This window comes from Apteryx mantelli, chromosome 3, assembly GCF_036417845.1.
Source record: "Apteryx mantelli isolate bAptMan1 chromosome 3, bAptMan1.hap1, whole genome shotgun sequence".
NCBI lineage: Eukaryota > Metazoa > Chordata > Aves > Apterygiformes > Apterygidae > Apteryx > Apteryx mantelli.
This window is the reverse complement of record NC_089980.1, coordinates 44,087,153-44,107,600: the sequence shown is the minus strand read 5'-3', so window position 1 is coordinate 44,107,600 and position 20,448 is coordinate 44,087,153. Positions and strand designations below refer to the sequence as shown.

General features: G+C 41.7%; 2 protein-coding genes across 7 annotated transcripts in view; both read left to right on the top strand.

Annotated features, from left to right (window-relative positions):
• The first annotated feature begins 54 nt into the window (after positions 1-54).
• Positions 55-18,858, top strand: RNF8 (ring finger protein 8). 3 transcript variants are annotated; one of them, XM_067293201.1, is made up of 8 exons: positions 55-156; positions 3,063-3,191; positions 4,713-5,438; positions 6,448-6,510; positions 8,564-8,653; positions 9,820-9,927; positions 10,984-11,188; positions 13,099-18,858. In XM_067293201.1, exons 1-8 carry the CDS (start codon positions 67-69, stop codon positions 13,230-13,232), a joined length of 1,545 nt encoding a protein of 514 aa, XP_067149302.1. In that variant the 5' UTR covers positions 55-66; the 3' UTR covers positions 13,233-18,858. The 3 variants fall into 3 exon arrangements, with proteins under 3 accessions (XP_067149302.1, XP_067149304.1, XP_067149303.1); XM_067293203.1 differs by having other exon boundaries at positions 10,984-11,195; positions 13,099-13,218; XM_067293202.1 differs by lacking the exon at positions 6,448-6,510.
• Positions 18,859-19,849: 991 nt separating this feature from the next.
• CMTR1 (cap methyltransferase 1) overlaps positions 19,850-20,448 on the top strand; it is a 29,701-nt gene continuing 29,102 nt past the window's right edge. The window contains exon 1 of one of the 4 annotated variants that reach the window (XM_067293198.1): positions 19,850-19,903. The gene's annotated coding sequence lies outside the window, so the exon portion shown is untranslated. Of the gene's footprint in view, positions 19,904-20,129; positions 20,327-20,448 lie in introns of those variants that run through there. The other 3 variants (XM_067293197.1, XM_067293195.1, XM_013943841.2) reach the window with 3 other exon arrangements.

Genomic DNA, 20,448 nt, shown 5'->3' with positions numbered 1-20,448 from the left:
CGGGTAGACGCCGCCGCCGCCTCAGTAGCGATTGCTCCTGCCTGCCGCGGCGGGAGGGCGGGCGCCATGGCGGCGCGCGGGGCCTCGCGCCTGGCCTGGTGCCTCCGCCGGGTGGGGGCGAGCGGCGACTGGCTCCTGCTGGAGGCCGGCACCGAGGTCAGTCGGGGCGCCGGGCCGCGGGGCCCGCCCCGTCCTTGGGCTCCGCCGCGGGGGCGGACGGCGCCCGAGGCACGGCCCTCGCCAGCGCTGCGCCGCCGGGGCGAGGGGTGGTAACGGCCCCGCTTCCTTGGACCCCGCCGCGGCCGCCTCTCGCTGAGCCCCGGCTGGGGGCGGGTGGCCGGCTGGGGTCGTGCGCCGGTTTGGGAGCCTTGTAACTCGTTAATGCTCTTTCTAGGGGGGAGGAAAAAAAAGTTACCTCGGTTAATGAGCGGCAGTTGTTAATTAATATTCAGAAGAGCAGGCCATTAATCCGAATTTATAAATTATTTCCCCTAAAGCAGGCTTGATGAAGCATTGCTCAGTATTCCCCTGCTTTCTTAAAGACCAGCCTCCCCCCGCCCAGATTACAGCCAGTTTATTCCAATGCTAGTAACTTTCAAGGGTGCAGAAAGCAGGGTGCTGCTTTTGAGATCAGCTGTTTAAACTTGATTTGCTATGCCTTCGGATACTATCTTTTTTTAACATGATGTCATATTTAAGTAGAAGTTGTTTGTGTGATGATGGTAATGTAAGAAAAAAAAAAGAAGTCCTTAGCCTAATTAATACTGTGATGCTCTGGCAAAGTTAACAGTATGTAACATACTTAGTTTTTGTGGCTAAGTTATTCAAGTGTAAACAAGGCTAGTACTTTCAGCCATTTCAGTTATATTTCAGAACGGTATAGGTATAAGCTTTTCTTCTGTTATCATATTTTTTTCTAATTAAAAAGCCCAAGCAGGTCTTTTTACCCTTAAACTCAGATGGCAAATTACTGTATTGAGGATTGGGTGCTACAAGAGGATTGCGGGTCTAATGGTCGAAGGCAGGCAGTTAAATGTTGTGGGTTCAAACTACACTCAATTCCTTTGTGCTTATGCATTGCAAAAGGTATCCTTGCCAATTCATCTGTCAGTGCTAGGCAAGTCTTTAAGCAGATGTATAGATCTGTTACTTTCGCTCTTGGATTTGAAGCCAGCAAGGGTGTCAGTATGCTCAGCTAAGGAATTGAGTAGTAGAGATGCAAAACTTGCAATAAGAGTTCTGGTAATTGTGTGGAGATCTTGTTCAAGGTGTTTTTACCCTGGTTATTGGCATAGTGTTGCTATCCCTCTCACAGGCAATAGAGGAAATGTTTGGCTGGTGCTTAAGGCTTACCAGCTTGCAGTCTGGCATGTTAGCACAAATTGCTTTCCCTAGGGATGTAAATGGTGGTGTCAAGCTATATTGCTGAGGTGGGAGGGTGCATTATGTTGTGACAGTGATGAACTCCAGCAGACGAGTGGTAATGTCTGAACCCCCCATGGCTGTTTGCTCAATGAACTTTAGCAAGGGGAAGTTTTGTGATTGGCCCTAGGCCGTCTTGGTTGTATTGGCACTTTAGGCCACAAGATGTGCATGACCAAGCACTAAAAATAGTTGATGTGGGTTAGGCATTTCTGTTATAACTGCACAGACAAAAGCAAAGCTGAGTGTATAAGTGAATCCACCTGAAGTTCTTGCTGTCATGGAGGGAGCTGCATGGGGCAGAGGGGAAGGTCTTCATCTTACTAACGTGATCCACGTTAACAGAACATTAATAGATATGAAGCATTTAAGAGGTAGGGAATTCCATGGTTCAGTTTGCTTTCATAACCTTAGTTTGCTTCCTTGCATTTAGTTATGATGTGGGAATTTGAGTCCTTGCTTTAAACTCAAAGGATGGGACTGTTTCAGGTAACATGTAGTAAATTAACTTTCCTTGGCTGCAGGATCTTGTCATCTTGTAAGAATTGGAAGGTGTGATGTAAATGGGTTGGGACTGCAGGGGGGAAAATGGAGCAGTCTTCATCTAAGACATACAAACTAGGGTGTACTTTTATAATATGCCTAGTCTGATTTAGCTGTGGGCTTCTGTTAAATGGTATATTGCCATGTTCTTTCTGGCTGCATGTTCTTGTTGTATCTATTGCATTGGATTCGTGCAGTTGTCTAATTACACGGTAAGCTGACTGAAAACTTGTCCTTTTTAAAATAAATTACTTCCTTGCAACACACAAATGAATAAGAAATGTGTGTGTGACTATCAGATCATGCAAAGGAGGCAGAGGAGAAGGGTGAGCAGAGCCATGCTTTAAACGGCAACCTGTAATTAGATCATATTTTTTAATAAAATATTGTGAAGCTGTACCATTACAAATTCTGTCCATTCTTCTTCTGGGAGATACTATGAGATTCTAATCAGATTATTTAAATCACTCTCGCTAGTGGTTATGAATTGCATGTGGCTTAGTTTCTAAGCCCTAAGATTGATGGTGTGATTTAAAAAGGTATTGCAAGCTTAGGGCATGGTTACATGTACACTTTTTGGTAGCAGTATTCTAGGCTGCTTTTTCTGCTTCTGTACTGTTTACAACAGTTGAACAGATGCAACTAGTGAAAGAGAGTAAGAAGTAATCTTGATTAGTTTGTTGCTCTGTGAGGCCAACAAACAATTGTACTGGTTTGAAGAAATGGTGTTTCATTAGGTAATGAATATGATGGGAGGATGGATGGAGTGAGAACTGCTTTGACTGGCTTTGCTGCTGAGAAAAATTTCCATGAAACCAAGGCTGAAATCTGCCTTAGAGCTAGCAAATGTTCCTCAAGGGGAAAGAATGAGAATTCTTCAGACTTCTTTGGAGGTTTCCCATTTTCTATCTGCTCTTGAATTTAAATGAAAAAATGTAGGAGGTTTTGTGAAGAACTCTGATAAATCATCATATTATCCTAACTCTATAGGGAAGCAGCTATAAAAGAAAGATTTCTGCTATACTTAAATTCAGACCATATAGGCTGAATTTACTGTGCTGTTGCTGATTGCAATTACTAAACTACTTTATTTTTAGGTATCTGTAGGCCGAGGATTAGATCTCACCTACCAGCTGGTGTCAAAAACCTGTCCCTTGATGATCTCTCGTAAGCACTGTGTTTTCCAGCAAAATGCAGAAGGGCAGTGGACTGTTAAGGATAACAAGGTACAGAGATGTATTGGAGACTTTGTATTCTGAGATGTATTAAAGAGAATGTCTTGTTTGAGTTCAAACGATGTATGAGTTATGATATAATAGGGTATAAAAATGATAGAAGTCCCTTGAGAATGTCTCTCCTGTTGTGTGCTTGTAGCAGGAAACTTCAGTCTGCTGCAATTGGGATACAAAGCTTACTGCTTTCCATATGTAAATTTATCTCTTGGTCTAGTGGTTTTCAGGCAATTACAGTCTTGCCCAGGGCATTTTGCAGTCTGTGAACCTGCTTTGTGTTACATTCTTGAAAAAGAAAAAAGAAAGAAAAAGAATTTTGGCAGGAATTATCATGAGAATCTAATGTTAGAAAAACCATGCTTCATGCACTGTTCAGTCAAAGGAGTTTCTTCTGGAATTTCTTTTCAGCTGATTAGAGCCAGGTGTTGAGATCAAGAGTCCTCAACTAGCTTTCATTTTGACTTCAGTAGTGATCTGATTTTTATATCATGGTCTTTCCACTTTCTCATTCAGGCAGAAAATGTAAAAAAACGAAACAAAACAAAAAAATCCATTAACTTACTTGAAAAGAACACTGAAAGAACAGTCAGTGTTGAACAAGTCATCCAGCTTTTAAAGCATTTGTGGGTCAACAACAGATAAGTCCAGAAGGAATAGAGTGGCTACTATTAAAATTACACAATTACACTTCTCTTAAACAAGGGTCTGTTCCAGTAGATGTATGAAACTTGAAAACTTTCGGTTTTTACATGATCGGAAACATCTATGGTAGATTAACTATCAGTGTTTCTGGATTATCGCAGCTACCATTTTACCAAGTTGTCTTACTGAATATATTTGGAATATGTCAGTTGCTAATGGTTCTGTAGTTCATCTTGAGCACAGTTCAGTTTTACTGTTTTTTTGAAACTATTTCTTCTAGTGCCTAATGTAACAACCTCTTTTCTGCTTTGAACGTTGTATCCAGAAGACCTTTTTCCCTTCTTTTTTACATTCTCCTTGTATTTATGGAGCACTGTTTCATCCCCCCCCCCTTTTTTTTTCTTTGAGCAGTGTAAACTGTGTTCCATTTTCTTTTCTAGTTTCTTCTTGGATTTCAGGTGACATTAATTGTCAAGAATAATTACTGCAGTGTTCTATATTCTTGTCAATGATCTATTGTGGAGTCTTTTTTGTTGTTTAGTTAATATTTTCCCTGAAGCTTTTGGGTGTTTTTTTTTCCCCTTAGAGTTCATTCTTTTCCTTCTGCGCAACTGCTTATGTTCATCTTATTCTTAGTGGCTGTACACAAAATCTGTAATGCAGTAATAATACATAGTAAATAATATAATGTAATGACTGTAAGAAATGGGACACTAAGTCAACAAATTGGATATTCCAAGAACTGTTTAAAGAGGTATCTTGTTCTGACTGCAACACTGAAGAGACCAGATATGTTCACAGCAGTCAGAAATAACTTGTTGAGGACTCTGTATAACTGTATGTTGAATCTTGTTGGTTTCTGTCCATTTGCAGAGTCTAAATGGAGTCTGGCTTAATAAACAGCGCCTGGATCCCTTAAAAGCCTATCCTATAGCTGAAGGAGACCATATCCAGTTAGGAGTGCCTTTGGAAAACAGAGAGACTGCTGAATATGAGTATGAAGTAATCAAGGAGGAATGGGAGAAAATCAGACCCTTCCTAGCCCAAAGAAATGACCTGGGGAAAACTAAGAGTTTGAGAACTAAACGTAAATTTAGTTTGGAAGAGTCGGAAATATCTGGATCAGAAGGCCCTTCGGATTCCAGATCCAAGAGAGACAGAGTATCTTGTGACAGTGAACCTTTGGGTAAGTCATGGGAAAGGGTAGAACAGGCCAAACAGATAACAGGGAAGATGGATGTCAAGCTACCTTCTCCTGGACCAAGTGAGGAGCGTAGTGGTCCTGTGCACTCTGAGAAAGCTGTATCTGTCACCCATAAGGACCAGAAAGGCTGTGGTCTTGCACAGTCTTGGACTGGCTTGGAAATGCTGAGGAAAACTCTGGTAGATATAATGAAGCTGAAAGTCAAAGTGCAGGAGAAGCAGACAGCAGTTCTGAATGTGAAGCAGAAGCGCAGGAAATGTGCTCGGAAGGAGATCCTGGCAATGGAACAGGAGCTGCAGGAGCTGCAGGACCAGTTGTGCCTAGAACAAGAGCAGCATCAGCAACAGGTGGAAGAGCTGGAGAAGACATTCTCTAAAGAGCAGCAGAAACTAGAGGTATAACGGTGATAATCTTTTCAGTCCGTGTGTTCTGTCTTTTATGGAATGACTAATATAAGGCTTTGATCCAAAATGAGTTCTTGAACAGTACAGTAATAAATTTAATAATGTTGGTGTGAATTATTCCTGTTAAAACCGTTATAGAAGTATTGCACTTCCAAGCATGTGTACCAAAAGAATGTGTAGAGGCAGGAAGGATGGGGCTGCGCAAGCGATCAGGACAAAGGTGCAAAACTTCTCAGCTTTAAAAGAGTTTCATTACAGCAGGATTGTAAAAGATTTCTTTTAGTCAGAAAGCTAGTCTTCTGTATCAAATTAAAAATCTGACTGGTTTCCTGTGTTTACAGAGAAGACAAGTATCAAGGCAAAATCCACATGGGAAATTCATTCTCTTTACAAGCAAGTGAATCACTATATGCTTAATCTTTTAATTCAAATTGCTTAGGGGAAGGAATTTTTTTCTTACTTGCAAAAACTCCTCGTTTACAATCTGCAAGTGTCTTCAAGCAGCATGTATATACTGATAACTAACTCTTCGGGAGAACAAACTAAAAGTTTACCTTTCTATTTGAGTTTATTCAAAACAGTTTAAAAGTAGTGAGGAATTTGTCTTGGAGTTATCAGTTGCTTCTGTTGAAGCCTGCTGCTTAAGGTAAGGTAGCTGTATCAGAAGTAAAGGAAGTCTGGAGTAGTGTGCTTAGTGTGCTAATTATTATTAGAATAATTTGGAGGTGTTCCAAGTATGCAATTCTGTATGATATATCCATTTTAACTCATTGCAATAAATGATATCCCTAATTTCTATAGCACCCATGAAAGACTAGAGTGGGACTTCTTAGGAGTTCACTGAATGCTAGTGGTGTTTCTTTAAGCATATCCTCCAAAGAGAGAGTGTAAAGTAGTCATTTTCTATCCATTGCCTTCTGCAAGTCTTTTTTATTTTTTGTTTATTTTTTTAATTCAAAAACTTTCTTCCAGCAAAAGAAGTCTTATTTTGTTTTTTCAGGGAGTAAAGTGGCAACATGGGGAAGAGAATCTGAAGGAGCAACTGGCCCAGGTCCTACAGGAGGCAAGTAGTTACAAGTCTAGGCTTGGTCTAGCTGTGTAAGCTGAGATGCTTAACTCTTTCCTACTGTTGTGCCCTCTTGGTAGAACACTAGGAATGTGCCTCAGCTGCAGACTGGCATGGTTTTCATCTACAGAGCAAATTTCTGTGAAAGTGGCAGACCTTTCTTTTTGGGAATCGCTATTTGCCAGCAAATAACACGAGAGCATGTACTCAGATTGACAGCATTAAGTAGCTGTAATGACGTTTATTTGAATTTGCTCCTTATGCTGGTGTGTTTTTCATGGTGAAGTCTGTATGCTGGGTACCTGTTTTGGAGAGCTTATGTTGGTATTTTTAATCAAAGGAAAATTTTTCACTCTTGGTTAGGAGCATTTTTGAAAGATTGCCACATACGTAGGTTTCCTAGGTTTCATTTTGGAAATCTAATTCTAAAAGAATTTCAGCCAACTCTGCCTACAGTGTCAGGTTTTTGTGGTCCATATGTATCAAATACCCCTTGATACTCAAGCGTATCGGATGCACTCAAAATGGTGACAGTAAAACATAACTGAAAGGCAAAACAAACTGCAGATGTTCTCCAACAAGTAGAGTTGCTAGCCTGACTTTTAACATGTCTCTCAAAGCAGAGTGGCCTGCTAAGACAGGCTCTGAAAGTGGGGTTAAGCGCTGCAGTTAGCTGTTCATTAATACTGAAAGGTTTGTACTGAATGACTAGAGTAATAAGTACACTGATTTTTGCAAACTTATTGTGTTACTGTACACAGTATCAGGGGCTCAAGCCTTGTTTTGAGATGTTTACAATTTAGGTAGATATGCCAAGATGAGAGAACGCTTGCAGCCAGAACATAGCGATAGCAGCCAGTGTCATTAATTCTGCAGTTGTAGGGTGGTGCTTAAAAAAGAAAAGTAAAGGGGGAAGTGAAAGGCAGTGCTCGGAAGAAAGGAGGTCAGAGCAAGGCATGGAGTGAAGGCAAGGCAGAGATTGCAGGATGGGTAGCGCTTGGAACATCCTGGGTCTGGGTAGAACATTCTTAAGTTCTCCTTATAGCCAAAAGCCTTTTGTGCTTTGAGTGCTTCTGCATGTGGCTCTGATGGTTATGGATTGGTTGTCTGCTTCGTCTTTGCAGATTTTCCCTAATGCCGTAGTGTGTGTGTGGTAATGAGGAATAATCTCCAGTGGGGTTGAGGATGAGGATCTTCAGAGTTTCCATATGTATCTGCCTGTTTTCATTATAGATGTCTTACATGCTCATGAAACTGAGGTTGCCTTGGCACATAGAGACTAAGTATGGCAATGTTGCCAGATCAAAACTCTTAGGTTATTTGAGTACTAAAAGCAGAATCCAAATTTCCTATCATTTTTTTAAGATTTCTCTCAACTAGTTAAACTAGTTTCTAATTATTAGTGTTTCTGGTAGAGCCCAGTGTTGTGTAAGCTCCAACTCTAATTAAAGGTACACAAAATACAGTAAGTCTATCCTGATTATCCTTAGGGAACTGTTATATCAGAAGTTTGGAAATGCTGGTAAGAGAAATCATTATCCCACTGGTAGACAGGTTAGTTCTTCAATGGCATTGACAGTGCCTCATACGTGCCACTCATTGTCAAATTTGATTTTTTACTCTTGTGTTCCATAATGAGTTTTATCATTAACAGTGTGAGCTTATTTGCTGTATGCTTTATGCCTTTTTCCCTTCATGCATGATTGCATGGCATATATGTCTTGCTTAATTTATCTTGTAGAACTGTGGGAGTTTACTCTTCTTTTGTGGCACAGCAAAAGAGGAGATTACCGATGTTGCACAGAAAAAGAATGACCTAGGAGAGGGAGTGTAAAGTGCCATGGCATTGGGAAGGTCATAAATAACTGTCTGCTTTTAAGTGAAGGCTAAAGTACTTCTAACTTAACACCCCAATTTGTACAGGCGTACATTGCTTTTTTTAGGGGAGGATTAGCAGAAATGAGTATGCGGAGCCTCATGATTAAAGCTATATATATTTAATAGGATAGCTTATAATCACATTCTTATTTCTCGGATGGTATTGTTACAGCATCGTGCTTTGATGGAAGAACTGAGCCGTAGTAAAAAAGACTTTGAGGAGATAATTCGAGCCAAGAATAAAGAACTGGAAGAAACCAAGGTAAGGAATAAAATTGAATTCTCAGTTTCATTCATAAGTGAAAATCAGTATGCTGCAGCAGAGGAAATGGTTTATTTGACATTTGCCTTGGCTGTGGATTGCCTCCTGTAGTGAAAAAGTCCTATTGATATTTTGAGATGGCAACTGTCTGGTTTCCACAGGTGTGTGTGTTTGCCGGGGCTGGGCAGGGGGATAATACCTTGCACTAAAGATCTGTTTATAAAGTAGTACTAAACAGTCATGATCAGATATTTCTCAATCTCAAAGAAAGCACAGAGCACCTAAACTGTGTATTGTGCAAGAGAAGTGGACCCATTCCACCCCCCCTTTAAAAATAGATAAGCTGAGTGTATTTGAAATGTGGGGTGCTTCATTTTCAGTTAGTGCGCACTCTATTAAAACTAGTTTGTTCCAGCAGTCCTAAAAGGGACTGAAACATGGAATTTCAATAATGAATGAAATAAGCCATGCTTCTTCCTGCCCTTGGCACAAGGTGATGAGTGGAAAATAATTAAGGGGATGCTTTGCTGTGTCTTACTCTTGAAAATTATCTCGTTTCCCATCTCTGGTGGTTTGCTTTGGGTTTTATCTCCTTTGCAACTATATTGTTGTTTCAAGTATAGCTTCAGTTGGAAGAATTCCTTCATTATTTTTAGAAGGTAGAGCAGGTCTCTAGAAGCCTAATTTAACTCCAAACGAGATTTTATTAGGCAGTTAAATGCAAAGAAACATTTTAAATTCTCAGGGTTACTTTTTAAAATTATTTTTAAGGTATTTTGGCTAGTTGAGTATTCTGCTCTTTACATCAGACATCAAACAAATTGTTCTTTTGACTTAAGCCATACTCATCCCAGTAAGAGGCTGAAAGAGATTTTGAAAAGATTAATCCGATTTGTAGCTCCTTTAGGCTAAAGGGAACTTTGGTAATGGTTGCTGCTTTTGCTTGTAAGTTCTCTACAATGGATGGGGGTATTCTCAGTACTGCCTGTGATTGCAAAGAGGAGAAAGGTTTCAGATCTGCATGTATAATAGATGCAGACTTGACATGAGAGGACTTGCAGTTGTGTGCTTTTCTCCTTGCACTACCTTTTTCCCTCAACCCCAATATTATGTTAAGTAAAACCTTGTTCTTTGTCAATATGTGGCTATATGTGCTTTTCCTCTAGGAGGAGAAGGAAAAGGTGAGAGCTCAGAAAGAAGAGGTGTTGAATCAGATGAATGACGTGTTGGAGAATGAGCTACAGTGCACAATCTGTTCTGAGCACTTTATCGAGGTATGTTTAAACCAGTATGGCTTTGCCAGTAAAGGAAGGAAAAAACTTAAGAATCTTTCATTAGCTCTGTTAAAGCAATAGTCAGACTCGTTCCTTTAGTTCGATAGATTAACAATCTCAACAGGTGACCCTTGGGTAAGGTCTGGCCCAGAATCCCAGTCCCTCTACCCTAACTCCTCTTCTGGGTAGCAAGTTCTGCTTTAATGTCTCTACCTACACAGAGATGACTGCTTACTCCTAAGTCGTATGCAGGCTTGCAGCAGTTAAGTGTGTACTTTGAACTGGTGCTCTGAGTTGTTGCCGATAGCCTGCTCTGGGAAAAGTCATTTTGTAGTAGACCTTGCTTTATGTTGGCTGAGATTAGACTGCTTCTGGTCTAGATATAGGAAGAGGTTAGTAAAGGAAGGGAGATGCAATGTTCAGTCAAGTTCTGAACCACCTGTGTTGTTCAGATAAATTCTGTTTCTTGAGAAAGAGAGTTGTTGTCAGTTGATTCTAGAAGTATTGTGCAGGCTATGCCTGAAATGTAGGCTGCTATTTTTGTTCCTGTTTTGCTAGAACTTCAGTTTCATTGCATTCATTTCTACTACTGGAAACCTGACATGTTAGCTTTGTTCTGTTGGCTTAAGAACTATCTGGCATTTTTATTTTTTGTTTTCTCAGTAATTTAAGATGTTGTTCTGCAGTATCTAAGTTTTTCCATAATTTGTCTTTCTCAAACTGGGGAACCTTATAATGGTATTCTTCCTGTCTTCCCCACAAAGTTGCTATGAATCCATTAACTAGCCTGTAAAATTTGTCTGTACTCTGGCCTGGGAGGTTTGTTCTATGTAGCCATGTCTAACTCCTAGGAAGGCTAAAGACAGAGGTTTTCATTTTAGGAAGGCTAAAGAAGGAGGCTTTCATTTCTTCCCCCTGCCCTCCCTCCCCCCCCCCCCCACCCCACCCTTTCCCTCATAGGAAGTATTCATGATGCTTTTCTGACTTCTTTTTTTTTTTCATTACAGTGCTAGCATGAGTGTGCTCTGATAAGTATCCCTCCCTTGAATTTCACAGGCAGTCACTCTGAACTGTGCACACAGCTTCTGCTCCTACTGTATTAATGAGTGGACGAAACGTAAAGTGGAGTGCCCTATCTGCAGGCAGGAGATTACATCAAAGACACGCTCTCTGGTGCTGGACAACTGCATTGACAGGATGGTAGAAAAACTAGATGTAGAAATGAAAGACCGTCGCCTCACCCTTATCAGAGAGCGGAAAGGTGAGAGGTGGGTGGATGTGGCATGATGAGTACAATCTCTCTTTCCATTTATTTTGTAGAAGTTTCTTTGGCACCTATATACTAAGGAGATGCTCAAGGAATGAAGAAGTAGTATTGGAAAATGTCCTTGTATTTGTGTATGAGGTTCAATATCCATTATTGGTAGATTCATCAGAAATTAAGATTGGGAAATAATTTTAAGGTATACTGTACAACTAGCTTAACAGTAAATTTAAAGTCTGGAAAAAGGCTTTGGTATGAATTCCACAGTCTAGTGGGATGACTTAACTATGCTGAAGTTTATGCTGTTTTGAAGAGATCTCTAAAGAAAAGTAAAACTATACGGAGTGGGCCTTGAAAAATTTACCAAATGCCTTCTGATAGTTTAATCAATCGACTACATCAGTATGGAAACATTGACTACATCAGTATGAAAACTTAGCAGAGCAGTGCCTAGTGAGAAACTCCGAATTCTCTTGCATGGGTTAGATATACGTAGGAGAGCTCTAAAGGGAACACTGGTCTGTCATGTAAGTGTATGGCTGAACTGGTCATTGATCTCCCTTGTGAGCTGTTGTTGAATTCACCACTGTGGCTCTTACACACAACCTCTTGCCTAGTTGTAGCTAAAAGACTGCATGACTGTAAGGGCTCTAAGCAGAATTCCAATATGGGGTATTCCTGGTGTCCTTCCCTCTTGCAAATTTGTTTCTAGAGCACTCAACGCTGGTATCTAGGTGCTGAAATGTAGAAGTTTTTCCCTAATACCCTCCCTAACAAATTTCTATTACTGTGTTCCCTTAAGTAATTGCAGTGTTTTCCCCCTGTAGAGGTGAGTGCATGTTCTTTCATTTGCGAAGTCAAGCCTTTTGAAGTTCTTCCTAATGAAAGGTGCTTTTGAAATATTTCAGATCCTCCATGGTGACATAGAATGACACCTCTAGACAGTGTCAGTTCTAACCTGAAATCATCACCTATTTAACCAACTCAGTCTGATTCCCTCAGGAAATGCTACACTTCTCAGAGGCTGTCCGGCACTGCTTCATGGATTGCTTTCACCTCTGCAGAACTGACACTGCTCTTGCATAATATGCACATCTGCAGAGTATGCCATAGCACTATTGAAGTGTCTCATCAGGTAGCTAATGTGGTTGGATGAAGTAGTGCCTTCATTAGAACCCACTTCATTTCCATATGGTAAACCAGTGGTCTTCCTGCTTGTTTGTGATAGATGCTCTAATTATATAAAATGATTATTAATAGGAAATCATATAGTTTCACAATGATACACTTCAGGGGGAAGGATGAATTGCTTCCATGTGGTTGTCTTATTCAGTGATGGAAACTTCTTGATTAAGGTGAAGGGTAGCCATATGTCTAGTTAGACATGAATTCCTAAGAAGAAACCAGCTGTAAGATGGGCTGGAAAGGAAACAATGAGGCAGGTAGCACTAGGGAAGCACAGTCAGATAATGAGCTTTAGTATAACAGACACCATGGGATAATTTGCGTTCTCTGTATGGAGGTTTTGATGGGGCCTTAAGGGTGTCCTGAAAAAAACACTGCTAATTTGAGGGCCCCTTATCACTTTTTGTTCCTTCCCCCTTTCTTAACTGGCAAGGCCCTTGTATTAGCCAGCCACTTCCATTACTAATTGTGCAACCAGTGAAGGGATGGAGAATGTCTCCTCACCGGGGCTATTTTAACAGGAAAAGACATGTAGGAAATTAAAACTTGGGAATTTTTTTAAGCTGAAATTTGAAAATAAAAAAACATGCAATGCAGCTTGAAAAACCTATTGCAAAGTGACAATAGGAGACTTTAAGTCTCAAAGAGAACTAGTAATTTAGCAGTATGTGTGGGTAGAGTGGCCATCTGCTAATTTTTCTATCCATGTGTTTTGAATGCAGAGAAACAGAATGTGTTGGTGAACCTAGCCACGGACAATGACAACACTGTCATTTCCTCCATCTACTCCATCTTGTCGATGAGCAGTTGTGACAACGAGAACTCTGAGGAGGATTCTTACTATGATGATAACTAGTATATTATCTAAACACTGCTACTGCAGACTGGTTTGCCTGTACGCTGCCTAGAACAAACCTAATGGTGTTTGGTTTACTACTGCTGGATGAGTGGACTGGACATCTGGAAGGAGAGATTCTGTGAGGAGGCTGGAGCTGCGAACTAGCAGCATTTGAAAGAAGGATCTTATTCTTTAAATGAATGTACAGAAACTTGATCTCCAAAGCAAAACTGGGATTGCAGGAGAAAAAAACTTGTGTCATGCTAGGTGGTTAACATACAAAACCTAGGTTTCCATGATCATTTGGGACCTACTCAGTTCGTATAATGTATTAGTTTGTATGCATCGCTGCCCTTTCCTGGGTGAATGACATGTTTAAGTGTGTGCATCAGCTTTCCCATATTTCAGCCAGCAGAGAGAATGGCCCAAGCTATTTGAGAACTTGGTCATCTCCACCAGCAGACAGTAGAGGTATACCAGAAAAAAATGCCATTGTGCGTTTTCCTCTTGAATTTTGTATGGCAGCTGGAGCCATCCCAGGCTTCCCTGGCAGTAGAGGTAACACTTGTTTCAAAGGGTGGTTATGGACCCTGTCAGCCTTCAGTGCTTGAATGCATTGTAAGCTGAGCTTCTGCGAAATGAAAATGAGAACGTGACTCATTTTTTGTTAGGTACGGATGGAGAAGATTAAATCATCTAGAAGTTCCTAGCTAGTGCTGTTTTCATGTAGCATCTTTAGTTTGTTCCTTCTTCAGGCTTTTGCATAAAATGTTTTAGAAATGGGAAGCAGCACATCCAGAAATTATTAGCAATGACTTTAGTTACACATTTAGTTCTTGCCAGCAGCAGGGAAGAACCTTGGTCTCTTCAGAAGTACTGCTATTTGAATTAATGAAATGTCCTGTTGACAGGGTGGGAAGGCAGCATTTGTAGGCAACCACAAGGCACAGAGGGAAGCATTTTGTTTTATTGTTTACAAAATATTGCTGTTGAGCTGTGGTGTATACTACCCTCACAGCAAATCAGTCATCCCTAAGAGGCTGAGCAAGACTTGCCTCACGCTATCAAGGATTGCCTATGAAGTTCTGTTTTCAGTGGCCTATACTTTTGACTTGGCTGTTACACGGAAAGGACTGTTTTGCCACTGCGAAAATGGGATGGGGGAAACCCTTCTGGTCTGTAATTACTTTGGCCATTTATGTGTACTTTCATGTTTTTATGTTTCTCCTGTTTAAGGAGGAAAATATAAACCCATTTCTGCATTAGTCTTCCTTGGTGCAACCGCTGAGACAAATGTCTTTCTCCTATTTATCTTAGAATTTTCGAGAAAACCCAGATTGCCTCATTTTAATGGCTCTGTTTGCTTAATGTTTTGATTGCTCTAAGCAGTTTTAGTGTTTAACTGTTTTTAATTTATTTGAAAGACTTGTGTGTTCAAGAATTGATAAAAGACATTCCAGTTCTTCAGCCCTGTGTTAGCAGTGGCTACCCTAACAGTAATTCAGTAGATACAATCACACCTCTTTATTTTCTTCCTCTAAAGAAAGATCTCATTAAAAATGCAGTGAGATAAATGAAGGAGGATGCTGTCCTAAGAAAGCAGCACATTCTGATAGTGTGGTGTTTTTTTTTTTTTTTTTTTTTTTTGATTGGTAGGACTTAAAGAATGAAGAAATATCTGATCTGTGGGCTAGGCAACTTTCTTAAAATCTTAGCGTAAGGTTTCTTTTGTGAAGGAGCTATTACATCTTGAGGTTTCCTTTTCTCCTTTTAATACCCATTTTCTACATGGGGTCTTTCTGTTAGTGAATATATGCTCTCTAGAGTGTCTGTGAGAAGAGGGTTCCACAAAATGTTTGTGAAATATCCTGGCATTGGTGTAAGGCCTTTCTGTTGAAGTGGAGTAGGGGGGAAAATACTCTGGTTACCTAGGACTGCAAATTCTTCTACTGTGTATCTCTTCCATGTTGCAGTGCTTTTTTGCTTCTTTCGTTTTGCTAAATATATTTATTTTGTTATGTCAGCGTTTATACATACTGTAGAAAAGAATAATGCTTCTCCTAGTTAGAGTAGTTCTTCAGTGTGCCTGCTAAGTGTGTCCCCTTTTCACTAGAATATAAAGAACATAAGCAGTATACTAAAACTTTTCCACTGTTATCAGTGGGTGTATAGGGTGTAAAGGTCCAAGAAGAGATGCTAAGTAGTAACACTGTTTACTTGCCATAGCATTTCACTGATAAAAGTAGACTTCCTCAGGAAAACCATTATTGAATACAGAGCTGCTGACTAGACATGCAAAAGTGTTAGGTGAAGTTCCAACTGTTGCCCTTCTGGACACCCATACCTCTCATACTGTGGTCTCCTGAGGTCTAAGGTCTGGATCCTTTCTGGTATTTACTTGCACAGTGAATGACTAGAAATCAACCTCATAGGGTCTAAAATGATTGTGCTAGCTGTTTGGCCCTAAATCAGATCTTTCCTCTTGGGGCAGACCAAAAGCAAAGGAAGATTTGGAAGACAAATAACAAAATATAACAGAGGACTGAAAATGAATTGAATTGCAAGCTTTTAATTGACTTCCAAGTTAAACACAGGGAGCATGTAGAAAGTGGGAATGAGTCTAGATTATTCAGTTCCTTCATACTCAGGATGTGTGTTTATATGTGTACATACATATATGAAATGAAGTAAGACTAAAGGTAACAACCATTCAGTCAGTGCATCTCTAATCAGAGGAAGATCAGGAAAGAATTAATTTTCCATTGGATAGCATATCAGTAACCTGCAAATGAGCTAAGAAAACCAGTGCTGTTTTTTTACCTAAATCTTCATTAAGGTTGATATTAATCAAATGGCTTATACAATGCTGGTGACCAAGGAGCAAAACAGTAGGCCACTGGCTAGAGTTTTGAAAGAATGGATCAGAGAGTACTTAGATTAGATGTTTTCAAATAACTAGGCTAGGTGAAATCAATCCTAGAATACTTTGAGTGATCTCAGATTTATTGCAATTCTCTGAGAATTAGAGGACAAGTAAGATACAGCATCTATTTTCAGTATTCTAGTATCTTTGAAAAGAAGGGAAAGGTAGAGATGAGGAATTGTAGACCTGTGAGCTTAACTTGAGTTCTTTCTCTTACTCTCCACCATCCACACATTAAAAAAACTTTTTATAAGCATGTAGAAGACAAGATGATGAATGATAAAAGTACTCCACTGCTCTATTTGTCAGTAACAAAACATGCTAAAATAATGTTACTTTGATAGAGAAGTTAGGAGAAAATGTAGGTATCTTAACTTTTTGTATACTTTTTGATAGTCTCTCATAAGGAAGCTGTGGAAAGGTAATCTAAGTGAGACTACTCTAAGGTCTGTTCAAAACTTTGTACCAACCACAAATCAGTAGTGGTAAAAGGATTTAAAGTGGAGATGTGTCTTTCTCTTCCCTCCCCCCATACAATTCAGTATGAACAAACATAAGTTGCTATGCTTGTGTAACAGCAGTCAAATACAGACTGTGAACAAATTTGCCAGATAGCAGTTACACAGAAAGGGATGGGAAAGTGTGTTACACTGACAATACGCTGCTGCTGCAAAAAAGTAGGTATCTATATACATAAATGAGGATAAGTCATATGTAGTGTTAGGTGTTTCTTCATGTCTGCTCAGCACTGGTAAGACTCAACAGCAGTAGTGCTGTGCCTGATCTAAAGGACTGTGTCTCAAAATGGATTTAGACCAACTGGCAAAACAAAACAAAACAAAAAAATCTGAGGTCCAAGAAACATCACCCATGTGGGAAAGATTTAAGCAATTCCAGTTGTCTTTCAAAAAAAAAACAAACTGAGGAAGTCATGAGTCTCCAAATAAATCAAAAGCTGTTTCAAAGAGGAAGGGACTAGGACAAGAAGTAATGGAATTTTAAAATTGCAGTAACAAGACTTCCTGAAAGTGTGTTTTTTGCTTGTTCGTTTTTCCCCAAAAGCCTGTATGAACAGATCAGGCAAACATCTGTAGTATCAAGAGTTTTCCTCCCACCCTGCAAAAAAAATGTAGTGTGTGAAGTACTTTGCTTTCAAAGAAGTTCAGTCTGTGCTCTGCAGTGTACTACACAATTTCTAAAGGTGCTGTCTTTACTCCACTGGAAACTTTTTGGGGATCCATGAACTGAGAAATGCTGGGTTTGGATATAGTTGACATAGTTTTGGGAAAGAGGGAAATAGCAGATGACTTCTGTAAGTCTCTTTTTCTTTGATTCTTTGGAGCAGACCATTTTCTTCCCTAAGAAGGAAGGCCCGGTAAAAGGGCTGTTCTTGAATTCACTGCCTCAAGTCACTTGGTTGGCTTGCTCCTTTTGAGTAAGTGATACTATCAGGTCTGTTGGACCTTCACTAGTATCAGTTGTGTGCGCTTGCAACCTCTACAGACTCTAAACATAGTTTAAGGTGGACACAGCCTCTAGAGAAGGATGGGGGTTACCAGGAGAGATTCAGTTCTTTTTTTTTGGTGGTGCTACTGCTGCGACTTTGATTGATCCTGCTTCTCTGAGTTCTGTGAGGAAGATGGATATATATGGAACTTGTTTTGTGAGGTGAGTCCTAAATTCACATTAAAGAGTGGCGAAGTCCTTGGATGGGAATTGCTATTGAAAGACACAATAGTACTTCCTTGTATGATGATGGGATAAGCATGAACTTCTAGTAGAGCATGCAAACCGAGCACAAATTCTTCCTTTACAAAAAGCTAAAGAACTTTAACTTGTAAATAGATTTGGAAGAGAATCAAACTTGAGTCGCTATAAATGGTGTATGAATAAGATAGCAATGTCTGATATATCCCAACAATCTAAGAACCGTTCTTATTGTTACTTGGGCTAGATTAAGGGAATCCAGATATCTAGCTCTTGCTTTATAAAAAGAAATGTACAATGAAATGTAATGAACCTCTTAGGAAAGACTCCTTGAGTGCATGAAAAACAGTCCTGAGTCCTGGGTTAGCTGCATTGTAGTTTTTTCCTTCTTCTGAATGCCCACTTGCAGATGTCATGCCCTGAATTGTTACCTGTCTTGAGATGGCATCAAACACTTGTCCCACATCCAAGATTACATTACAACTCTGAGCTAATCACAGTTGATCCACAGCAGGCTTGATGCCGGTTCAAGTATTTTGGGGAGATAGTTGTTATGCAGTGTGATGATAAAAACATTTTCAGAGCAATGTATTGCTTATTGACATGAAGCAAGAATAACTGGGAAAGACCTTTAATGCACTCAGGAATGGGACTATGAGGGGTAAGATGGTGCTTTGCTTAGATCTCCTGCTGCAGGTGCTGTTGATTCCAAGAGGAGTCTGACGAATGCTTTTCTCTTGCACATACCATGTAGCTTCTTAGTGCCTGGTGAGTCTTGGCAACAACCATCATTTAACTTTGCAGATGTGTAAATGCCAAGGTAATAGTTCAGCCCTTCCCCTCCCCCCCACCTCCTACCCAACTTAAGTGCTTTTTCCAAAAGATCCTCTGTATAGTCAGTGTTTTGTTTCCTGTTCATATTCTTTCCTCCTCCCAGTCCCTTTAGCTGTAACTTCATATATGTATATACATACCTTACAGCAACTGGGTAATTATAAACTACACTTAACAATATTCCTGTCTCTTGGTGGTACCCTGTTTGTTTTGAGCTTAAGATTCTGCATTTGTGTCTGTACAGCAAGCTGTGTGCCCCTGGGTTTCAGCCTTGAGGAGAAGGCAGCTCCATTAGTGTCCAAAATCTTCATGACAAATAATCTATAAACACGTGCTAGCCTTCTGTTGTGTGAAAAGCTTTTATCATCACAGGCCTTTCAAAATCTGTTCAACTAACTGAGCTGTAGTTAGCTAATGACGAAGTACCGTGAGGTGAGGGGGCTTAGCAGCCTGCCCCTGCGGAGGAGTTCACAGCAGCAATGACATTTCCAGCCTGCAGCTCGGCGGCGGGAGCGGAGCCGCCGTGCGCAGTGGTGCCCGCAGCCGGGACGCGCCGCCCGTCACCGCTCCTTCACGAGTGCGAAAAGCAGGGCCGCTTTCTCTGCAGGCGGCACGAACTACGCGTGCGTCTAACCAACAGCCAGCGTTGTATATAGGTACAATTTATATTAATCCGTACAATTTGTATACATTTACAATCCATATAAATTTATAAATATTAGATTAGATACATTACATTAAACTGAAGATTAAGCAAATTAGATAAATGTTAAATTTATAAGTAATATATAAATATATATAAATATATATAAAAAAAAATTCCCTCCCACCGCTTAAAAGGGGGGGGGGGGGGACCGCGGCGCTGCTCCCTGCCACACGGCCCGGCAGCGGGCGTTGCTTAGCGACCGGGGTCCTTTTCGAGGAGGTGCGGGAGCTGGGCCTACTTCCGCGTTGCCGGCTGCCCGCGGCGCGCCTGCGGGACGGGCCCCTCGGTGGCGGCGGCGCGGCCGGCGGTTACGTCACTGGCGCGCGCCCGCGGGCGGGGGAGGACCCGCGGGAGGGGGCGGGGCGGCGGCGGCGCCTCAGAGCGGGGAAACGAAACTGCGGGCGGCGGCGCCGGGCCGCGCCGGGCTTCCCCCCCCCCCCCTTCCTCTGCCGCCGCCGCCGCCGAGGGGCCCGCGGGGGACGGCGCGGCCGGCCCGCTCCCCTCTCTCCTCCCTCCTCCGTGAGTGCCGCCGGGGAGCGGGGCCGCCGCGGCCCCCCGGCTCGGGCCGCCGCCTCCGCCGGTCTCGGCGCGCTTCTCGCTAGCGGCTCCGCCGGGCGCGGCCCGCGGCTGCCGCAGCCCCCCGAGGGCAGCGGGGGGCGCCGGGCAGCCGGCCCGGGAAGCGCCAGCGGCTGCCGACAGTTAGCGAGGAGCCGCCGCCGCCGTTAGGCACCGGGGGCGTCGCACGGGCGCGGGCCGCTGCGGCTCCTCCCGCGGGTCCGCTTGCGGTTCCCTACGGTCGTCTGCGGGAAGCTGCGTTATGTAAGTGGCGGCAGCCCCTGGAAGCGCCGGGAGCAACCCAGGACGCGTTATGTAAAGTCAGTGGCGCGACTGACTATGAAACAGGTGCTGCACCGCTGCTGAGGGCAGATCTTGACATCCCCGGTGAGCGGCAGGATTAGGCACCGGAGGGGTTTTTGAGCTAGCGATTTCCGTGCCTGAAAGGGTGCTCCACATTGCCTAGTGAGGGGAATTAATGGTGGTGTTTGAAATTTTCAAGAACTGGC